Here is a 22,144-nt window from a genome sequence, read left to right as displayed (position 1 = left end):
TAAGGTGGGATTTTCAAATGAACATTTATGATCACCAGAGGAGAGAGGGAGACAGAAAATGCCAGCAACAGGAAGACTCATACATTTGAAGAAACTATCTTGCCAGCTCTCAAACATTCTGCATCAAACACCTACAGAGAGTGCAAAGAGAAGGAAAATACAGGGTAGGGAACCCAGCAGCTTGCTTGATGAAGTCAACTGGTAACAGAATAGTATGTCTTTATCCCTCAAAACTCACCAAGGTGTGTGACTGAGTATGGGCATGTGAAGCCCTATGCCAGATTACTGTAGTGCAGCATTGAGGAGCATGGCTGCCTTAGACCCTGGATTTTTCTGGGGAGCCACCAGTGGATGAATAGACTCATAGAACTGACAGGGGCAACTGACTTGTAGACCATGTAACACAATACCGCAAAGTAATTAAGAAAATCCAAAACCAGAGCTCTTTTCCAAACCCCACCATCATTCTCTGTAAGTGGTTAGATTATTGAAGTATTCTTACCACCAAGACCAGATTTCCTAATGTTCAACCAAAATCTACACACCTGTAACTTAAGCCCATCATATTTACCCTTCCCTCTGGGAGAGCAGGGAACAAGCACTACATACTTCTATGTGACAACACTTCAAACAATGTGAAAATTGTTCCCCTCACTTCAAGTTTTTTTATTTCGCCAGGCAAAATATACCCCGTCACTCAAATGTTCCTCATGGAAATAGGATACTGGCCTGGATAGAATTCTACTTTGAGCCTGCAAGCTTTCTCTTCTGCCGATATGTTTGTTTGTCTGGGAATAACAACTTTGGGTCTGAAGCCTCTTGAATTCAAACTAGTGCTCCCAAGTAACTGGACACCAAGATGGATGCAGTGCTTAAAATGTAATCCAGCTTCTATGAACATGGTGCTCTCCAGATGAGTTGGACTACAATATTCAGCATCCCCCAGCCAGCAGCTAAGAGTTGTAGTGCCACATAGGCTGGGGAAGGCTGATGCAATTTGGCTGTGTCCCTGAAAACTTACCACATCCTGAGGTTTAGAGATAACCTCCAAACATTGCCTTAAGGTTACAATGATGGTATTCAAAACAAGAAAGTTTCTCCCTGCCCTAAGGACAAAACACTTTATTCTGGCACCGTCCAACTTCTATTAAAAACAACAACCTGCAATGATCTCCTAACTGAAAATAATTATTCACGCTTGCAGCACTTTTCGGATCACAAAAGAAGTTTAGATCCCGACTCAGCAATTTCCAGACCCCCTTTCCCCTCCCCAAAAGCATCCTCCCTCCTTCATTAACAGACCTGGCTTTAAAGTTGCAGAGAATGAGCTGCCTTTGAGGTCGGAGAAGAGCCTTGAATGAGGCCAGTGTGAAATCACTCCCTAAAGCCATAATCAGACACTGGTGGAACAATGTGTTTCTCCCACCAGACCTATCATGACAGAGCAATTCCTGCTGCCTAGCACCTCATTGCTAGCCAGCTTTTCCGAAGCATCAATGTTGTTTTTTGAGCAGAGTTAGAAAACAGAGGCAAGAGAAACCTGAAATTTCACTTGTTCTCCTCAAAGAAACTATGCCTTAAAAAACAAAAACCTTCTTGCAACTCGCACTGTTTCAGTGCTGGACTTGTAGCTTACAATAAAGTTAATGTGCTACGCAATATTCATTCCAGACAAGGCTGTGTTTTTCCTGCCACCCCCAAAAAGAGCCATTATCTGTAATTACCCATTACCAGGCATAATTATTTCTCCTAGGCTGCTCTACAACCCCCAGAATTTGATGCAGTTACAGCTCACTGCATTATGTTATCAAGAAAGCTCTCCCTGACCTTTAGAGTACTACTCTCCACACATACAAAAGTGGGCAGTAAATTGTTTAAGCATGTGATTTATCATAAGGCTCCCCACTCAGATGTGCTCAGGAGTCAGAAAATGTTACTTGTACCCACTGCCAAACACCAGGAACGGTACAATACTTACCAGAACGGTGGATGTTCAGTGCTCGCATTCCTGCTATGTCCATGGGATCACTCCCTGTGTGCTTTTCAATACTCAAGGCTAAATAAGCACGGCCTTTTTCAAATGTTTCATTTAAACACAGCATTAAAGTTGCTTTAATAAAAGTTCACGTTGCTGACAGAGCAGTGCACATATCTTTCTTCCCAGATATCATACTTCCTTCTACTCGGACACTCATGTCTACCTACCCCACGCACAGTTGCACAGTGATCAAAACATATTTTCCTTCCCCAGCACTGAAATTACATTTGGCTGTTGTTTCCAAATGGCTTTCCTCAGCCGGTCACAGCTAGGATTGCCACTGCTATTGATATTGACTGCTGTACATATTGAGTCTATGAACACATCTTCAGACAGGAGTACACAACCTACTCCCTTTGAAAGTTTTGGACCTTCTAAACTTGCAGCCAACATGGCCAGTGGAGAGAGATTCATTGACTAGTCATAAAAATACTAGCAGAAGAACTCTCAGAACCACCAACCTTTGAGGAAATCATGGAAGACAGGGGAAGTGCCAGATAACTGGAAAAGGGCTAATGCTGTCGGTATCTTTAAGAAAGGTAAAAAAGATGATCTGACATCAATCCCCGGAAAATTCTGGAGGAGATTATAAAGCAGTCAGTTTCCAACACCTTGAAAACAATGTAGTGATTCCTGGAAACCAACACGGATTTCTCAAGAACAAATCCTGCCAAACTAATCTGATTTCATTTTTTGAATATCCCTGATGGAATGCTGTGGATATATCTTGACTTCAGCAAAACTTTTGACAATATGTCCCATGATATTCTGATTAGCAAACTAGTTAAAATTGGACTAGATAAAACAATCCGGTAGATCCACAGTTGTCTATAGAACTGGACTCAAAACGTGCTCATCGATGGCACAATGTAACAAGTAGGGTACCTGAGAGTTTACAGCTCTGAGCCCAGTGCTCTTCAATATTTTCATTAATGATTTGGATGAGGAAGTCCAGGAAACAATTAGCAGATCTGCAAATGAAACAAGACTGAGTGGGGTTGCTAATACCCTGGAAGACAAAAAGAAGATTCAAAGTGATCTTGATAGGGTGGAGCACTGTGCTGAACACAACAGAATGAAATTCAATAGGGACAAATGCCAAGTTCTGAACCTAGGAAAAAGAAGCCAAATGCATTGTTACAAGATGGGGAATACTTGGCTCAGCATATTGCAAGTGAGAAGGATCTTTGAATTGTTTTAGATCATTAGCTGAATATGAATGAACAATGTGATGTGCCTGCAAAAAGGGCAAATGCTCTTTTAGGCTTCATATAACTCCCAAGTAGAACTCCCGAATCCCATGAAGTACTAGTTTCCTTTTGCTCAGCACTGGTTAAGCTTCATCTTTGGTACTGTGTCCAGTTCTGGGCACTGAGATTTAAGAAAGATGCAGAGAAGCTGGAAAAGGTTCAGAGGGGAGCAACAAGGATGATCCAGGGACTGGAAACAAAACCCTATGAGCAGAAATCAAAAGAACTGGGCATGTTTAGCCTTCAGAAGAGAAGACTCTACAAGTAGTTGAAAGGCTGTCGCAAAGAGGAAGGTCAGGATCATTTCTCTGTCATGCTGGAGTAGAGAACACAGAATAGTGGGCTCAAGTTACAGGAAACCAAATTCTGCTAGATACCTGGAAAAATTTCCTGTTAGAGCACTACTACAATAAAACCAATTACTTAGGGAGGTTGTGGGCTCTCCCACACCAGAGGCATTCAAAATGCAACTGGACAGCCATCTGAGAGGGCTAGTTTAACTAAAAGTCCTGCACTGACAAACACATTGAATAGTAGATTCTGTGAACATATTTGAACATAGAACATATTCTATGATTTATTGATTAGAGCAAGGTCCAAGTATCCTGGACCAAAAAAGCTATCTTTTCTCCAACAACCCTGCCCAAAGGCTCCTGTTGTTCATTATTCTCAACATGGACTAACTTAAGCCCAAAGTTAGGGGTTATCCATTTTAATATGCAAGGAACTATCATGAAGGAAAGGAAGAAATCTACAAGTTACACCACCCCAGGGTACACCCAAGTACTATCTTAACAACAAATAGGCCCAAGAAACCTTATTTCAATGGATTCTTTATTTTTCCCACTCTGAAATTCCTCCACAAAAATAGCCACTTGGCTATTTTTCCTAACCACTTGGCCATCTGCTTAGCATTCTAAGGCACTTGGTGGACAGGGTCAAAGGTGTATGTGTGTTGTTCACCAGAATCCTGGTGAACAACCAAAAGTCAGTGGAAAATGGATGGAGTGTCACAGTCACACAGAAATTTCCAGAAGCCTGGAATTGGCCCCGAAGACTGAGCTTCTACAGCCATGTCCTAAGGAGAGGGCAATGGAAATAGCAGAGTGGATGTGGGGCTGGCATTGGCTCAACAAGTATTACTTCCCTGCTCTCTGAACACACCACAGTTCTGCAATGGCTCTTGCTCAAAGTCAGGAAATAAGAGGGCCTGGTGGCAGAACTATTCTAGTGCAAGCAGTATGCAAGGTACCTCAGTCCTCACAAACAGAACTCCTCAATTCACAAATGTAGCAAGAGCCCAGACCTAAATTTGGACCTCAGCAGTCACTTCATTGTGAATGCTAGAAGAACCTTTCTCCATACCTTTCTTGAATTTAATGGACTGCTTTATGATTAAAGTTGGGACATATCTAACTACTTCACAAAATAGCCAAGTCATACTTACCATAGTACAATCCTTTTTAACCATTATATGCCAATTCAATTACTGAAGCAGATTTGCCAAATTTGAACATAAATATTGTTAAGTACAAGAGAAAGTACTGACTACAAGTACTGAGAAAAAGAAATCTCCTTAGGACTTTAGCTGTTCTGAAGTTTGGTATACAAATGTATCACTATTTTTAATTACGGCAGACAATCTACAAGCAGCAAACCCAGTTCTAAGGGGGAGAATTCCTCATTTATTAAAATAATTTCTACCCATCTTAAACTCTCACTGGTTAATGAAAAGATAGCAAAGCTCCACCTGTAAGTAACGAAATAGTTATTTAAATTCATTTAGACTGCAATACTAAAAATACTAACTTAGGAACTAAGTTCCATTGAACACAGTTGGACTTAGCTCTGAACAAACATGTATAGGATTGTACAATAATTATTATGAAATAAACCTCACTAAGCTTAATGAAATTTTCTAAGTATGTTCAAGGACTGCACTCTGAATTATATGAAAAGAATTTAAATTATAGAAGAGCTTGTTCTTATTAGACAGATTACTGAAAGCCAGACATGAAGTCCTAAGCACACCAGACTTGTAGGTCTTTTTGTCTAAACATGCACAGGATTGAGCTTTCTAAGCAACTAGACAGGTTACTTGTGCATTTCTCCTTGCATCTCCACATGCTTAAGAATTAAAAACTGAATGCATAGTTCTAAGGTTCTACCCTTGTTTTTAGATAAATACTAAAATTTATTTTAAAAACAATCAGTCCTGTATGAGCAATCCATGGAGGCAGCAGGCAAGGTATTATTACACCCTTTCTCATAGATTGTCCCTGAATTGTCCCTTCCTACGCTTCTCCTCTCCCCTGCATTCAGAGTTTCTACTTTTTTCTCTGGTATAGATCTTCAACATCTTCAAAAGGTTATTTTTCAAACTCTTTCCACTTCCACTACCATCATCTTTCCTCATAAATCCCATTTCCTTTTTAGTTGATTTTAAGGAAAGACTTTTAATTGGATAGTTATATTTTATAAGTGCTACAAGTCACTCTGGGGACTTCAAACAAAAACCAAACCAAATCCTCTTTCCCTTATCTGCATCCTTGCAGAAGCTAAACAGGTGTGGGTCTCATCAATGCTTGGAAAGGTGGTCCCTTGGGAACCACATATAGCCACCTTCAGTTCCGCAGTGAAAGAAAGGTGGGATATACATGTAATTAAATAAAAAAAATTCAATCAGGCTGCACTAGAGAGAAAGAAAGGAAGCAGAGCCGCTCTATCAGCTCTCCCTGATAAATGAACTCCTTTAGTTACCTCCTCCTCTCCTTGAACTGTTTCCATTTCAGTTAGTCAGTACTTATAAATGCTCCAATTTTCCAATTTTGCTCTTTCCTCCCTATCTCTTTTTCCTTTTATGTTGTGATTTTTGCAAGTCTGCGGCCAAGGGCCATCTTGCTTTTTACTAATCTGGACGTTACCATTTTAGGCTGACAAATGAGATAAAAATGTTTAAACTAAATACCGTAACCATTCAAGTCTGTATAAGTTAACTAAGGCTAGAGTCACCTCAAATCTTGTGTGAGAAAATGGCATTAACTTAAAAATGAAATGAAAAATGGGTGTGCAGATTCAGGGAGATGAAGCCATATCCCATCCTTTCTCCTCTGATCATGACTATGAACACAATCCAGCTCAGGTTAAGCCCATTTTCTAGCCTATTTATTCTCTATTGCTTTCAATAACCCTAACACCACCTGACAGCAAGTATACTGTCAGAAATTTGGTGTATATTTGTACAGATGCACAAGTATTCTGGAACATGGCTGGGGAACTCATGGCAGGCTACAGAGGCTACATGCAGTCCATGGGCTGCTTTCATGTGCTCAGACATCTGTAGAAGTTTGCATTTCATGAGGAAAAACAAGATTTACAGTTCATTCTTAGTAGCCTAATATGAATACATTTTTGGATTACCATAATATAGAAATTCCATTAGTGAAGAAATAAAAAAGTTATGTTCAATATTCCACCGGCAGCAAATAAGACACTACTAGTTTTATATGATCTTTGATTACTGTAGCTATACCCAGAGTAAGGGTGCAATCCTATGCACATTAAGATAGAAAGTCCAGCATTCTCCAGTTAGGACTTTTTTTTGTCAAACATGCACTTTAAAAGTTGCATTCACCTCTGTCCATATTTAGCAACACAATTATACATTGGCCAATTCTTATTCTATCATAGCTGCCTCTTCACAACTCTGCCCTTTCAAGCAAAACAAGTAGTCACTGGGTAGTTCTTTGATAAAGCCCCCGAATCCCTGACAGGCCCCATAACATGTACAGTAGGCTTCAAGCTGAAACAGTGCTATTTCTGTAAATATTATCAATTGTCCCCATAAGGCGTATCTACAGCAGAGAAGAAAAGCTCTGTGGGCAGACACCAGCTTTATCTAGAAAGACGTCAATGCTAAGCTCTCAAGGTTTATACTTTTTCTCTTCAGAAACAACACTTGGTTCCTTTTTAATACACAGGAAGAATGAATAGTATTTTCCCCATCTGTGAGAAGTTGTCATGATTGCCAATTGCAGTCAAAAGCCCTACAAACTAATTGCATTAAACTAGTCACTAGTTGTTTAATGCAACTAGTTTGTAGGGCTAGTTTGCATTTACCACTTGCACAAATTATATTATGTGAAGAAGTCCATTAGTTATCATACGAGTCAGGCACCACAGATTATGCACTTTTTAAATCACATTAGACAATTGTCTAGAGCCATTTTAATTTCTTTTCAGGTGCTGGCTGTTATCACACAGTAAGCTGTTCACATTTCCTTCCAGGAAACACACATATGCATAAAAAAAGGAGATGTTAGGGAGAAAAGGTCCATGTATGGTAAGTTGCACAAAAGTTTCACTGAACAGCAGCAGTCACCATGCAAAATGATGTAACACCTTATGAGCTAAAAGCAGGGTTCAGCTCAGCCATGAAAAACAAAGCAATGTCCATGATGACCCAGTGGGCATGTATCTTCCACTTCTGCAAAAGGTTTTACCAAACTCACATCTAGAATATTCCAAAAGCTGATCTGTGAAGGCTCAGGTTTCATATATCACATCACCATCATAGTTGGGGCAATGAAGTCACTTCATGTGAGTCTCATAAAAACACTTCTTGAATTACAAGAGGGAGGTCAGGGCCACACTCTGACACCTTGCATTTTTGATGCCTTCCATAATTGTTTTAGAAGGTTATGGGAGCAAAATTAGGCTGAAATTGGGGAAAGAGGGAGGAGCTTTTGAATCTCATTAAGGCTGCTCTTACAGCTCCTGCTCCCAGTTCAAATCCCATCTATGAATGGGCTTGGTATCCAATCTCTAATGAATCTACAAGAGATTGTGCCTGGCATTCTAAGTCTGGATTTGATATAAAAGCCTCTGATTGTGTATGGACAAACCGAGGAAGCCATTCTCTGTGATTATTCTGCTGTAGCCCCTAACTTCATTATGGGGATGAGTCAATGACAACTCTTCATGGGAGAGTGAGACATCACCCCCTGCTGCAAAGACCACCATTCTCCTTCAGACAGCAGCTACTATGATACAATATGTAAAAAGCATCTGATTTGCTGCAGTGATTGGAAAACAGACACTCACCATTAATTGAGATGATATGAAAATCAAATGTGTATCTTTTAAAGATACAAATTCTCAACCCACTGAGATTATGCACTGGGCTTAATTTGATTCCACTTTTGAAGCATGAAAGCAGGAAGTTTTTCAAACTCCTGTCATACTGCCAGATCTTGGAAGCTATAGCACTCTTCAGGCCTTTACTGTAAGCACAGAGGGAGTTTGGCGGTGCATGTGCATTCTGCACTTTTCTACCCCCACCTCCTTGTGATGACAGGGAAGTTGGCAAATGCATTAACTGCACTCAGTTGAATGAATTTAACACAGCCCTGCTCAACTGGGAATCCTGATATGCCAAGGTTTCCAGTTGCATGAGGCAGTGGAAGCATGCTCTCCCAACCACATTTAAGCAGCTCTTGTAGTATATCTGGAAAAGTGCTATCAACCTCAGACTCTTGCTTTCAGCCAAAGGAGTGTCTTACCATTTGACAGAGCTATGTTAAAACAATATCTAAATTAGTTGCCTGCAATTTCTCGCTTCTTCACATGATATAAAGCAGCAGTAAGGAAAGCACCAGTATAATGTAAGTATTTGAGAGGAGATGCTATGACTGTGATTCCCATCATCCTTTACAATTGACCATAGTGGCTAGGGATGATGAGAGTTGTAGTCCACTAGGTCTGTGCAGTGGCACATTTCTCTCCACTCCTGTGAAGTAGCTGCAAGTTGATTTGAATTTTGAGGACTGAAATGTGAGTGTCTGTAGAGTGGGCTTAATGTTTTCCTTGCTGGCCAATGGTCTATTCAAGATCACAACCCACATAATAATATAGGTAATAATACAGGTGGAGGGAAAGTAATTGGGGGGAAGAATTCTGAACACTCAGACAGAAAGAAAATGTTAAATAGGCCTTTTCCCATCAGTCTTCAACCTACCGCTGCTTTATGAGATAAAAGGAGGATGAGGTGGGGGTGGGAAATCACAGAGCTACACATAAAGTATAGTTTCACTCCAAGGTTGCTGTAATGGGAGGGTAGAATAATATAATACAAATGGACCTGAACATTTGACAAAGCCAAGTAACTGATACCATGGTACAAGACTATCCAGAAAATGCTAGGAAAATGATTTGTGGGAAAGAAAGCAGGGAAAGCACAGACAAGAATAACACACCATACAGTTCCAAAACAACGAACAAAAAGCTTCCAAAGTAAGGAACAAAGTAAGCACAGTGGCAAGGTAATGGAATACATTCATTAACAGAATATCAAGATAATATTAAGCAGGGAGGTTGAGTTCTTCGAGTATCTGAGAGGGGAGGCCTTGCAGAAAATATGACTGGGATAAAATCATTATAGCTCAACACTAAAAATAAACTAAGGGAGGTGGCAGCTGATATAAATTCACCAAGGATCACTTCAACAGAAAGAACATGCTGAAAGAAACACAGGTGGTTTCTAAAAGTCAGGAAAAGGCAATGAACACAGGATGCAGCTCAAGCTGAAATTGCATCCTTAGATGGCAATAACTTTACTATCAGTACCTCTGATTTGAAATTGAAGAAATGTACTGCTTTTGTCTGCTACTGTCTTTACTTTTAAAGAAGTACTCATTTTTGAATGGTATAACGCATTAAAATCACAGTAAAGGTGCAGTCCTACCAACGTTTAGGCAGAAAAAATCCTACAACACCCAGTATTCCTTAGCCAGCATAGTATGGATAAGATTACACAGTAAGGTATCCTTGAATTTCTCTCTCAAATATTTCTAGTCAAGTACTCAAGTTGTATAGGGACAACTTTGCTGCTTACCAAACACAAGTAAAATAAACAAGTTGCAATATTATTAATCAATTCAATGAAGAAAGTAATATCCCTAGGCTTGGTTAAAATATTGTACACAGTTAACAGCCCCGGTCCCTATTCCCAATGGTATCTGATAATTAGGCCTGTTCTATCCTGCTTACTCAGTAGGGCTTTAACAGGCCATGCACAGCTTCTTTCCAGGGCTAGCATCACTGTAACAGGTTGGGTGGAAATGCTGGGGGTGAAGGCAAATGGGAGGAACAAGCTCAGATTTAAGCTGAAGCAGCCAAGCTCTCCAAGGTGGTTGCCTGTCCAGAAGGGAGGCATCACTGAAACTGCCCAAGTTACCAGTACCTCAGGCCACAAACCTAGCCAGCCAGTGAAGAGCAAAGTAAGCTAGGAGGTAAAGAGAATTAGATTTGTGCCAGTTCACACAACTGTCACACAAAGCACAAGCAAAACCAGTGAACTTGCCAGCAATGGGAGAGAAGAGGTACTTACCAGTTCCTTTCTCCTACAGCTCCTGCAACTTTTCAATGTGAGTTCAGCAACCAAACATATCTCCAGCCTCAGACTCATTCAATTTGGCACTGGGGAACAGGGAGTTGCTAGAACAGCCAAGCTTGCCTAATACTGTATTTGCACTTGGCATCAATTCATTGTCACTTATGAAATTGACAACTTTCCACTGGAAAATATGTTTGGGGAAAAAAATTCTGGCTCCTCATCACCATCAGCCATTAGCCAAAGGAGGGGGGAGGGGAAGGTCCCATTCACATGGACAGCAGCTTTTTTCCCCTCTGAATTTTAACTGCCACGTAAGAGATGACTGGCAGTTTTCACCCACAAAGCAACTAGGGATGAAAGGTTCCTGTCCTTATTCCTGAAGATGATGTCCCTTCCCTATGCCTGTTATTTAAAACATCATATTGTTCTTGCTAACCCCATCATGAATGTAATATGTGGTCAGACCCTTTGTCTTTTAAGATATACCAATTCAGAGGAGATAAAGAGCTGTCTACAGGACAGTTCTAAGTAATTCTCTTAAATTCATCTACCAATGACACTTGAAGAACTGCCTTGTTCTTATTCAGACCATCTAACTGCCCTTCTAGTTAAGAAGTGTCCCCTAATTTAATTATTTTCCTGGCATATTTTTTTTGTTTCAAGTCACTGCTTTTTGTTATACTGCCTCAAGCACTGTAAATAATCCCTCCCCCTCCTTTGCATTATTACCTCTCAAATATTTATAGACTGTTATATCCACCCTTAGTCTTCTTTTCTACAAGCTGTACATCATTTTTGTCACTCATCTCTTGATCTACTCAGATTTATCCATGCTGTTTTTATGAAACTTAAAAAGCTCTATGCTGTAGGTTTTCAAGAATGCGACAGAGAGATTAGGCAAAGCCGAGTTTCTGGTTTGCTATTTATTTATGATTAACTATACCCTTGCCTAGAAGTCCTGTGCCTTTAAAGCTCAGGTCCAGCAAATTTTGTCATTATTTTCCAGGAACCATGGGACCAGGATCTTCAAGGAGTTGAATAAAGGACTAAAAGATAAAACAGCATGTACCAGTTAAGAAATTGCCCAGGGCACTGTGCATCAGAGAAAAAAGGGCGGCACTAGAGTCTTCTACATCTGTCAGGGAAACTGTGATATTTCAATAGAGAAAATAAATTCCTATTTATTAAGAATTGTATACTTTCTCATTGCAAAGCACTTCTCAAGACAGTTAAATTATTGAAAAGTCTATATATGTGTTTATGCATTAAGACAGAAAAAAACATTTCACTCTAGAGCAGCAATCAGCTAGACAACTCAAGCAAAGATTTAACATAATATGATTACAAGTACAGCTTTAAAAAATATAGACTGCCATCATTATTCAGTGGAAAAATGGGCTACTTCAAGGCCTACATTAAAAGTCATATGAGGGAGCCAGAAAAATAGTTCCAAAGATTGGGCCATAACTAAACAGGTCATGTCTTTCCTGCTTAACAACCAACAACAATATCCTTTTAATGCTCAACAATTACATTAGCAAGAAATTCCAGCTGTTCTTAGACGGTGAACAGTTGGGTCTGACAACAATTCCAACAACAGCCCAGTCTGTATCAGATTTTTTTCTCAAATCCACAGAACATTTCTGTGGAATAATCTTCATTTCTAAAAATGTATAATGTCCTAAAATAATAAAACTAAGTGTTTAATTTATCTGCATATACAATTGAAACTATTTACATAAAGCATGATTTTTTTATTTGTCCCATAGTGGGTATTTCGGATTTGGCTACTAAATAAGCTTTTGAGATAATGGGCCAGAAAAATACAGAAAGATTTCCAGAAAAATCTTTGATTTGCTTGTGGAAAAACATACATCATGATCTGTAATACACAATATGCACATAAATGCTACTACTCGGCAGCATTCTCAGTTTAAACAGCCCCTGCATTGTTAACTATTCTTAAACTCAAAACACTTTTCAAAAGTAGTTTGAGAGATTTGAGTACTGAGGTATAAACCACAGACAGCAAACAAACAAGAAGAAACTTTCATATGACTGACATGCTTTCTCTTTACATGTCTATATATAAAATTTCTAATCATAGCCAAACTGTATGATAGAATTAATGCACTCTATCCATACATAGCACGGTACATAAACATTGTCTTGTATTCTGCAATCTAGCAATAAGAAAAAGTTCTACTTTCTTAATCCAGTAACACATTAACAAAATGTCCATTCTTTGTTTCATCTGATATTTCAAGCTTAAAGGCAGGGATTAATGAAGCACAAGTTAAAACCTATGTTCTCTTTGTACTACTATCCTCTAATTCCTTGAAAACTATTTCCAGTGAAGTGACCTGATTACTTTGTTATTGTTATGGGGGAGGGGGAGGGATTTATAGGCCCTCATTCTTTAGGTTAAGTGTAGATACTTTCTTTATTCAATTCATCCTTGCAACAATCATCTAAGACCAACTGCTATTCTTTCCATCTCTTTCAATACTGATCTCAGTGCCAGATCCACTCAATTCATGGCTTGGTTGAGGCCAAACCAAAGGCGACACTGAGAAATGCAGATTTAAACACAAAAAATATTCCAATCATGCTGAGAGGAGAAGTGTTCATTGTTCATAATGTTCAAAAATGTTGAAATTTTATTTAAAGTATTTGATCCTACTTAAAACAGTTTGGGGGGGGGTAGTTTACAATCAGATAACAAGACAGTCCCTGCCTAGAGGACTACAACTGAAAAAGAAACATGGCACAAGGAAATTTCCGTAGGATGGTTGGAGAAACAGAGTAAGTGAAGTAAGTGTTTAGCAAAGGTGATGGAATATCTTTGCTTCCCATCTCATCTCCCTCTGCTGAAATGGCTGGTGGTGGTGACAGCTGAGGGAGGCCTTTCCACAGATCTGGTGCAATATCCCCGATTCCCTTCTCATCTTCTTCTCTCACATAAACTGAATGGGATTACATTTAACAGTTACAAACAAGTTCCCGAGAAAATGGAAATTCGTCTTTAAGTTGAATTTGTATACAAGTCAGATAGTTGGCCCTCCACATTCATAAGGATTAGGGGTGCAGGACCCCTGTGAAAGAGGAAGAACAGCAAATATCTCTACCCCCGCCCCCAACCAAACTCACCAGTACCTCTTCTTTGCAGCAAAGAAATGCAATGAGATTTCCCTTTCCAGATTGGTGGAGCAGGAAGGCATGGAGGCCTCCATCTCCCCTTTTTCTTCCTCTCTCTATGGTGATGACAATTTTCTGCAGTAATTTTTAAAAATTAATAGGCTTTATGGCAGTTCATTTTTAAATATGGATTGCTCGTAACTTGGGCATTTATAACTCAAGGATTGCCTGTGTCCTACTTCTAACAGCTCCCAAAGGTAAGCATCAGCAAAAAGCGGGTGGGATACATTAATTCACCTCCTAAAGGTTGGGGACAGTGGGACATGATGGATGACAATCAAGCCCCTAAGAACCCTGCTGCAAAGAGGTGGGAAGATGTCTATCCCCTTTCATGAGCAAGGATCACTCATGGCTTTGCTTTTCCTTAATGGTTCACATTTTGACAGCTGTCGGGGAAAGCAAATGAAAACAAAACAAAGCCCTATTTGGTGCCCTATTTGGGTCAATGTCAAAGGTTAGTACTTGCTACACTTTTGACAGCAATTACTCTTTAGGACATTGCTCAAGCAAGGATTTGTGCAAGTCAACTAGAATTTTAAAAAATGAAAAACCTTGGATGCATTTTGAGCAGCTTTATTAAGGGTGAGCCAACCTGTGACAGCCCCTCCAAAGTGTAACTTGGGTATTCCAGAAGGTCCATCAGTGTCAGCAAGATCACAAAGACCATCAACTCTTTATTTTTCCATTATTGATGAACAACTTTCCTGCGGCTTCCTTTTACCCACAATGGGACGTTCTCCTGTGTTTAGGAAAACATGACTACCCACTATGAATAAAACAACTCTTAAAACAACAACTCTTATGGTTCTGTGCCACCCAGAGGTGCTGTGGCACAACTGAGCAGCATACAAATGCTTTAAATAAATAAATAAATCAGTGAATGCCTTCTCAAGAAAAACAAAATACAAAAAACCAGCCAAGATGCAAGATATAGCCTAGGTTCATATGGCATAACAACCCACAATGGGTTTTCTTATTGTGTAAGCCACATCTCTCTTTTCTCATCACAATCACAAACATTACTACACTAGCCTAGGCCCAACACTCTATCCATAGAAAAATGCTTAGGATAACGTTTTCCTCTAAAAATGGTAGATAAGAATCACCCTCATCACAATCCCTCCACCATTCATTAAATTGTTAATACCCCCACCAACCAACCCCACTTCTTCCAAGAAAACATGCTGTTAATTGAAATTTACTATGCAATAAACTTAGACCAGCATCTTTATTTTAGCTTAATCATCAAGAATTATGACAAATTTAGGCTACAATTCTAAGTGTGTATGTTTGGAAGTAAAAGTTGCCTGCAACTTTAGGTTCTAATACTTTTCCAGTTCCTGCCACGTATTCAAAGTCCTTTAAAAGTAATCCATGTTTCTAACGCCTGCAGTGAGATGCGAGTATGTTGGCAAGCACCACAGCTCTTGTTCCTTTCCTTTCGTTTTGGAAGAATGGCATGTCACGGGGGGTTTGAAAAATTGTCTCTGGCCTCTCAATGTGCCATAATATTTCTGACCTGCCAATAAAATGGATACAGAGAGAAAAAGACTTTTCTGGTACCTTGTATGATTTGTGTGGCTCCTTCACACCCTATTCCTCTCACTGTAAACCATGTACAGTGTGATGAAGTTTGAAAGAAAAACGGTCATACCCTGGGGAGGGGTGAGAACCCTCAAAAAGAAAAATGAACCTGCAGCTCTGTGGAGATGTCAAAGCTGAAATCTGACCCCATGGATCTCCGTAGACTGTTCCAGACAATGATGGTGCTTGTTGAAACTTCCATAGTCAGGGTGAAGAAAAAGGCATTAATTGGCCCTTCTCCATCAAATGCTGTCTTCTAAAGAGGCTGCAATCCTACATGCAAATTCTTTTGGAAGTACTTCCACTTGAGAGCAGCCTGACTTACTCTTAGGGAAGCAAATACAAAATTGAGTTGTACATCTATTAAGAGATACATTCTAGAAATATGTTGCATAAAGCAGTCTGAAAAATATCTTGCTTGTACACTAAGATCTACAGAATAAACTCCTTTTCCAAATATTATCTGAGGGAGACAATAAGCATTTACAAAACAGGCCTTCTCTGTGGTAGCACCCCAACTCTGAAATGCCTTCTCATAGAAGATATGATTAGCACCAACTTTCGATATATGTCTTAGCAGCAAATTAAAATGTTCTCTTTGCCAACACATTTTAACATTAATATTTTTAGAATTATACAATTTATACGCTAATGCATGTTTTAAACTGAACAGATGTTTGTATTTTGTTTGACCTGCTGGCTTTCTGGTAGACTCCAACCAGGTCACAGATCCATATGGAACCACCAGGAATACGCAATCTAATGGCTGCAGTGACTGGACAAGTTGGCAAGGAGAAGGCACTGTCAGCTATCCTGGTACCAAGCTGTTTAAGGTCTTTACCTGAAACATCACTCAGCAGTGAAAAGGCAATCAATGCAAAGGAGCTACCTGCTAAAAAGCAGCAGCTCCAAATAACAGCAGAGCTACTGCATTCTGCACTAGCTCCAGCTTCTGGATCAGCCTTAATGGCAGCTCTACAAAAAGCACATGTGGTAATCCAGTGTTGCGATTGCTAGCACTGCCTGTATCACTGGGGCCAGGTTATCCCTGTCCAGAAGAGCTGATAAACCAGCCAAAGCTGGTAAAAGGAACTCAGAGCCAACATGTCCACTGCAGGTACCAGCAACAATGATCAATCTAAGAGTAACTCAGACTAAAAACCTGATCATTCAGTTCAATCACCTCCAGAACTGGCAATGAGCCTATCTTTTGGACTCTGCTGGACCACCACTGAGCCACAGGGCTTTTGTCTCGTCAAAATTCAGCTTCAGTTTATGGGCCCTCATCCAGCCCATCAGCAAATCTACAAACTAATTCAGGACCTGCACGACCTCACCTTAACACAGCCTAACATAGCTAAATATTTAAATATGCAAGCCTTCTTCCACACATCTGCCTTACAGTAGGGTTCCCAACATAGCACCCCAAGGTGCCATGATGTCTCTGCATCTTCACTAGCACTCATGAAGAGGTTACCAATGAGCAACTGCAAAACTTTTATATTTTTTTTAAAATTTTCCCATTTGCTAATACACATATATAATTTCACAGCCATTAATACATATTAAATGCATACCTTCCACAGAAGTGAACTGAATTACCTAAGTAAGCACACATTTGAAGGTGGCATCTAAATGCTTCCTGTTCAAATACTGAAAGCATTACAAGGTCCTAAATGCACTGCATTACAGGAGGAGAGCATTTATCCTTTCAGTGCTGTAATACAGGTAACTTAACCTGTCAAAAGGGCAAGGGAAATACATTTACACAGGCCATTTTTAATATCCACAAAGCAGGGAAATGTTGAAAAGCATGTAGATCTGACTGTTCCTAGTACAAAAATTGTCTCTGTAGTAATATTGTTCCAAAAAGAAACTACAACACAAGTAGTTTGTGTAGTTAGTAAAACAAGTTAGCTATACTGAAAAAAGTAGTTACATTGCACTATCAGTAATTAAAGTAATCCCTTGAGTTTCTGGTGAATGAGTTATTCAGAGTTAGAGTTTCTGTGGAATAAGACGCAGCTTAAGATTCACAGATGTGGCCAGCAGAGCCACTGTGACACGTGTAAAGGGTCAGACTGTGACTTGGAGATTCAGGTTCCAGTCCCTGTTCAGTCATGAACTTACTTTGGGAAACTTTGGGCCAATCACTGACCCTCAGGCTAACCTGGATAAAATGGAGAGGGAGAGGAAGTTTATGTAAACTGGCTTGGGTTCCTTGAAGGAAGAGGTGGGATACAGATTAAATACATACATAAACAAGCATTTGCTGATTAGCCATTTTGTGGTGGTGCCCAAGGCAGCATCTCAAATTCCCAAATGTGTACCCCAGGTGGACAATTTGTTAATTCTAGAACTTAAGGACCAAGATTCAAAATATCTTCAAGAACATATGACTAGAGTGCCTGGAATCTCCAAGTGTTGAGATTACAAATCCAGAAGACCTTCATTCAAGGAAGTGCATCAAGACACATTGTACAACATTTATATCATCCTCTCTCATGGCACATTTACACAATGACAATTCAGCAGCTAGGAGGGAACAAATGGAGGTGGACCAAATGCTCTGCATGCAGTTAGTCCCAGGTTAAATTCCTGACAACTCCAGCTCAAATGACTAGGTGGAGGGAAAGATATCTGCTGGAGACCTTGGGAGTAGGCAAACACTGAACTTGATATAAAAATACTTGAGATCTCCTGCCTTTCCAATCTACCCACTCACTGAAGTCATCAGTGTTGGCAACGCTGCTAATGGTTCTGCATGGAACTGGGGCCAAATAAGAACCTCCTACCCTAGCAGGTCTGGTAGGAAGCTACACAGTAGTGCTTTCAGAGTCTCCCAAAAACACAGCTATTTCAGGAAATCTTCTTAACTGACTAGCCACAGTTTTTACTGATTCAATTTTTAATGTATTTAAACTTTTTTATTTTTCACCTCTCTGGAATATGCTCAGATGTGAAATGCAATATAAATGCCATAAACACATAATATAAATACTAAGTAATTCATATGACCAGGTATGTGCCAGCTTCTTCTGTACCTCAATGAAATGTTAAACAAAAGGACTGTGTTCTTTAAAAAGTATTTTATACATTTAGTTCTTGCTCCATTTGTAGAAATCAAAGCAATTTTGTTTTCAGTTATTATCTAAACACTATTATCGTATGGGCTCCTTAGAACTAAAACTCGTGACAGCCTGTTTCCTCCTCCTCACCATCAAGGGATGCAAAGGGTCTACATAGCATTACCTGTGGCAGAAGCAGACACGGCAGTTGCTGCAGTGGTAGACTGGGGTGGGCTGCTGCTTTCCAGCAACAGGCAGGAACCATTGGCATTGTTCTCTTTCTTAACATACATTTCTGTGGCACTAGGCAGTGGGATGGGGTGGCTGATGCCCAGTTCTTCTTCCTGAGCTTGTTGCCTTCTCAGTGCAACCTGGGGATGAGATTGTGAGACTGTTGTCCTCCAATATGAAAACCAGCAGCAGCAGCTACACCATGAAGAACTGAACATCTAAATATGGTGCAAAACTGAATAGAACAAATGTCTCCTTAAAAGTAGTTTGTAAGGGTGCAATCCTATGCAGGCTTAAGTCAGAAAAAAGTCCTACAGCTCCCAGTGTTTCCTAGCCCGCATGTGTGTTAAGAACACAACATGAAAAGGAACTGAAATGTGCACAGTGGAGGAAAGCTTTCCTAATTTATGATCATCTCACCTTTGACATGTTTAATACTCTGATTAAAAATAAACAAAAACACTTCAAAGACTTCCTTTGCCTCAGTGAATCCAGGATCAAGGAGTGGGGAAGAGACCCAAATGCAAAGCATCAAATAGTAAACCTAATGTTGAAATGCAGAGATTTTGGAAGTGTTTCAGAGTTATCTGTGTGGCTGCTCCACTAGGGTCTGTTGTGGGCAGGGAATGAATGGAGATTCCTGTCTTTTTTGTAGAAAGGGCCTAATTCGGTCAAGGCATAGTCCAGAAACACACTCAGTTAAGTTTACCTCTTCCAAACTTAAAGCATCTGACCCATGTGTGTGTGTGAGAGAGGAGGCACCCTAGGAGATACAACCTTGTATATTCTGTGTATCAAGAACAAGCTGTACTCGATTTCGTATTGTGCAAGGAAGTGTGGTGACTTTTTTTTAAAGGATGGTGTTTTGTCCAGCCTTCTGCCCTGTAAGAGCAGCTCAGATGAATTTTATTCCTTTGGGGGCATTTTTAAGTACAACATAAAGAAATACAACATGAAAGTCTATATTTTGTTCCTATTGATGCTAAAATTAGTTTTCACCAGGCACAGTTATAATAGTATTGTAATTTTAAATGAAATTTGGTTCCAAAAGATTTGGCATATAGTCATTTCTTGAAGAAGCCAACATGGCAACTTAGACTTCTAAAAAAAAACTAACCTGGTATCTTTTAGTTAATATGGAATCTTTTTATTTCTTTCACCTATCAGAAAATACTACTGTATACCACCTGCTTTTTATGAACATATCTAAAAAATGTAAACATTGGTTTGATTCTCACAGTATCAGCAGTATACTTATACTGCTGTGTTTCAGTTTCGCAGTTGCAATTGTTATTTTATTGCTGAAATCTGCAACAGAAAAATGAGAAACATATTGATATAAACTACTTCTTTCATTTTTGAACAAAGATTTGCATTTTTTTAAGATGAAAATTTACCAATTTAGTTCTAAACCAAATCCAGTAGGATCTCTCTTAAAAATGCAAAAATTACTCTAATCCAGCTAACCAACTTCCTTGAACTGTGCACTGCCACTGCAGTGCAAGCAGAGGGGCAATCCTCCAGTAAGCAGACAAGAGGATGATTTTCAGTCTGACATGTTGCTGTTAATACAGAAATCACACTAAAATAAAAAGCGACAAATAGACTTGGCTATGAAAATGAATGGTGAGAAAGAAGCTCAGATGGCAAACCAGAGGGGCAGAATACAGGAACTCAGGTCACTGCCAAAGAAGCAAAAATATGTCACATGTGAACATCATTAAGTCAAAGTGGCTTTAACATGTGAAACATAAGGAAGGAGCAAAACATCTCCCCATGTAAATCAAACAGTCCTAAATGTCAATCTGTAAAAGCTGCTGCAGTTTGGGGGCTCAAGTGAAACCATGATCCAAGGGATACTAGGTCCTTAGAACTATGTTCCAATAATATAATTTAGCGGCTTTAGAATTATTGTGGTCTTTGACAAATCCAGTCACATAAAGTTGCATCCTTCCTCCCTTCCATAACTTCCATCATCTTCCCATCTTTAGTCCACTGCTCCTTGGAGATCCCTGTCCTTCTTCCCCTGTCCTTCTAAAGTCTTGCCCAGCTGAATAAGCCTGGAATGCCTGAAGAGAGATGCCATGATCCTGTTTTAAACAGGACAAATAGCAGTGAGATTATGGCATAAAATAGTAAGCAAAGAAGGCAACCATCAGGCTGGTGCTCCTGGGCTGAAACCTCTATATCTGCAATCATAAACCTACTTAGTAGAAGTAAGCTGCATGCAATGTTTGCATCTTAGCTGAAACCCTATTTATGCTCATCTGGGAAGAAATACTTCCTTAGCCTAGGACTCTCATTGTATGGAGACTACAACTCCTACCGTATTTATTGAGGTAAGCTGAAGTTTTCTATTGGGACTATTCAAGACCCAGACCACCAAGCCTCTTTTAAATTACAGCGAGGCTGTAATGCATGCAACTGCCATTTTAAATAGGCAAACCTTGCTTTGGGATTGTCACATTATGTGAACCCAGTATCATGTGTTATATGATATTAAACAACCTGCACATAATCCATGGGTCCATTTGAGAGTTATACAAGGCTTATTAAAGATGTGTTTATTTAACCCTCATTCACAAGCCTGAAACAACCACCTCCAAGTTGGGGGGAAGGTGCATATTCAACCTGGTACCTGCATGTAATGCAGATTTAGTATCATCTAAATCTGATCAATCTCTGTACTCAAGTAGGAAACCAAATTTAGACTGTACAATGTCCATATAAGAAAAGGGTTAGGATTAGGGGTTTAATCATTCTTAAGTTTAACCATTAGCAGAGCACATTGGTTAGCAGAGCAACCATGCAAACTTGTCCAGCATACATACAACAACCTGCTAGGTGGTGTTAACTCACAGCAGGCCAGTACCTTTTTTTGTCTTTTCTAATAACAAAATACAATGTTCAACAAGTGTTTTTGGTTCTGGCTGAGTTATTACCTGCAAATTCCTGCCCGTTACTTACAGCTGCAAAGGAATAAATTGAAGAAACAAGAGCAACATGATCACTTGAACTGGAGTAGATTTTGAATTAATTGCTGTCCCCAATACATTGCAAAGAAAACTTTTGAGATACATGCTCAGTAACTTAAAAGAAGCACTTTTAGTTGCTATCTGCTGCTTAGTGCCAAATTATGCTCTTCTAGCTAATTATGGTTTGCATTTGACTAGCAGCCACCCACTCTTTAATCTTGTTTCTTTCAAGCATTCCAAAGCCATTTCCTTTAAAATGTTTGAAAGAAATACTATGGTTCTAGAACAGATGGAAATTATTTGTTAGAGAGAGTGCCCTCCTGAAAGATGGAGTTATTCCATATTCCCTACTCAATGCAAGGAAATAAAGGATAATCACCAGTTTTGACTTTGCAGAGCCCATGTAG

General features: G+C 39.6%; 1 protein-coding gene across 1 annotated transcript in view; it reads right to left on the bottom strand.

Annotated features, from left to right (window-relative positions):
• The window catches only part of DMRT1 (doublesex and mab-3 related transcription factor 1), a 65,842-nt gene that overhangs the window by 41,686 nt on the left and 2,012 nt on the right, over positions 1 to 22,144 (bottom strand). The window contains exon 2 of the mRNA XM_044446389.1: positions 18,735 to 18,902. Within this exon, the coding sequence (XP_044302324.1) occupies positions 18,735 to 18,902 (168 nt within the window). The remainder of the gene's footprint in view (positions 1 to 18,734; positions 18,903 to 22,144) is intronic.

This window comes from Varanus komodoensis, unplaced genomic scaffold, assembly GCF_004798865.1.
Source record: "Varanus komodoensis strain SLA01 unplaced genomic scaffold, ASM479886v1 scaffold5, whole genome shotgun sequence".
Classification (NCBI taxonomy): domain Eukaryota; kingdom Metazoa; phylum Chordata; class Lepidosauria; order Squamata; family Varanidae; genus Varanus; species Varanus komodoensis.
The sequence above is the reverse complement of the archived record's forward strand: the minus strand, read 5'-3'. Positions and strand labels throughout refer to the sequence as shown.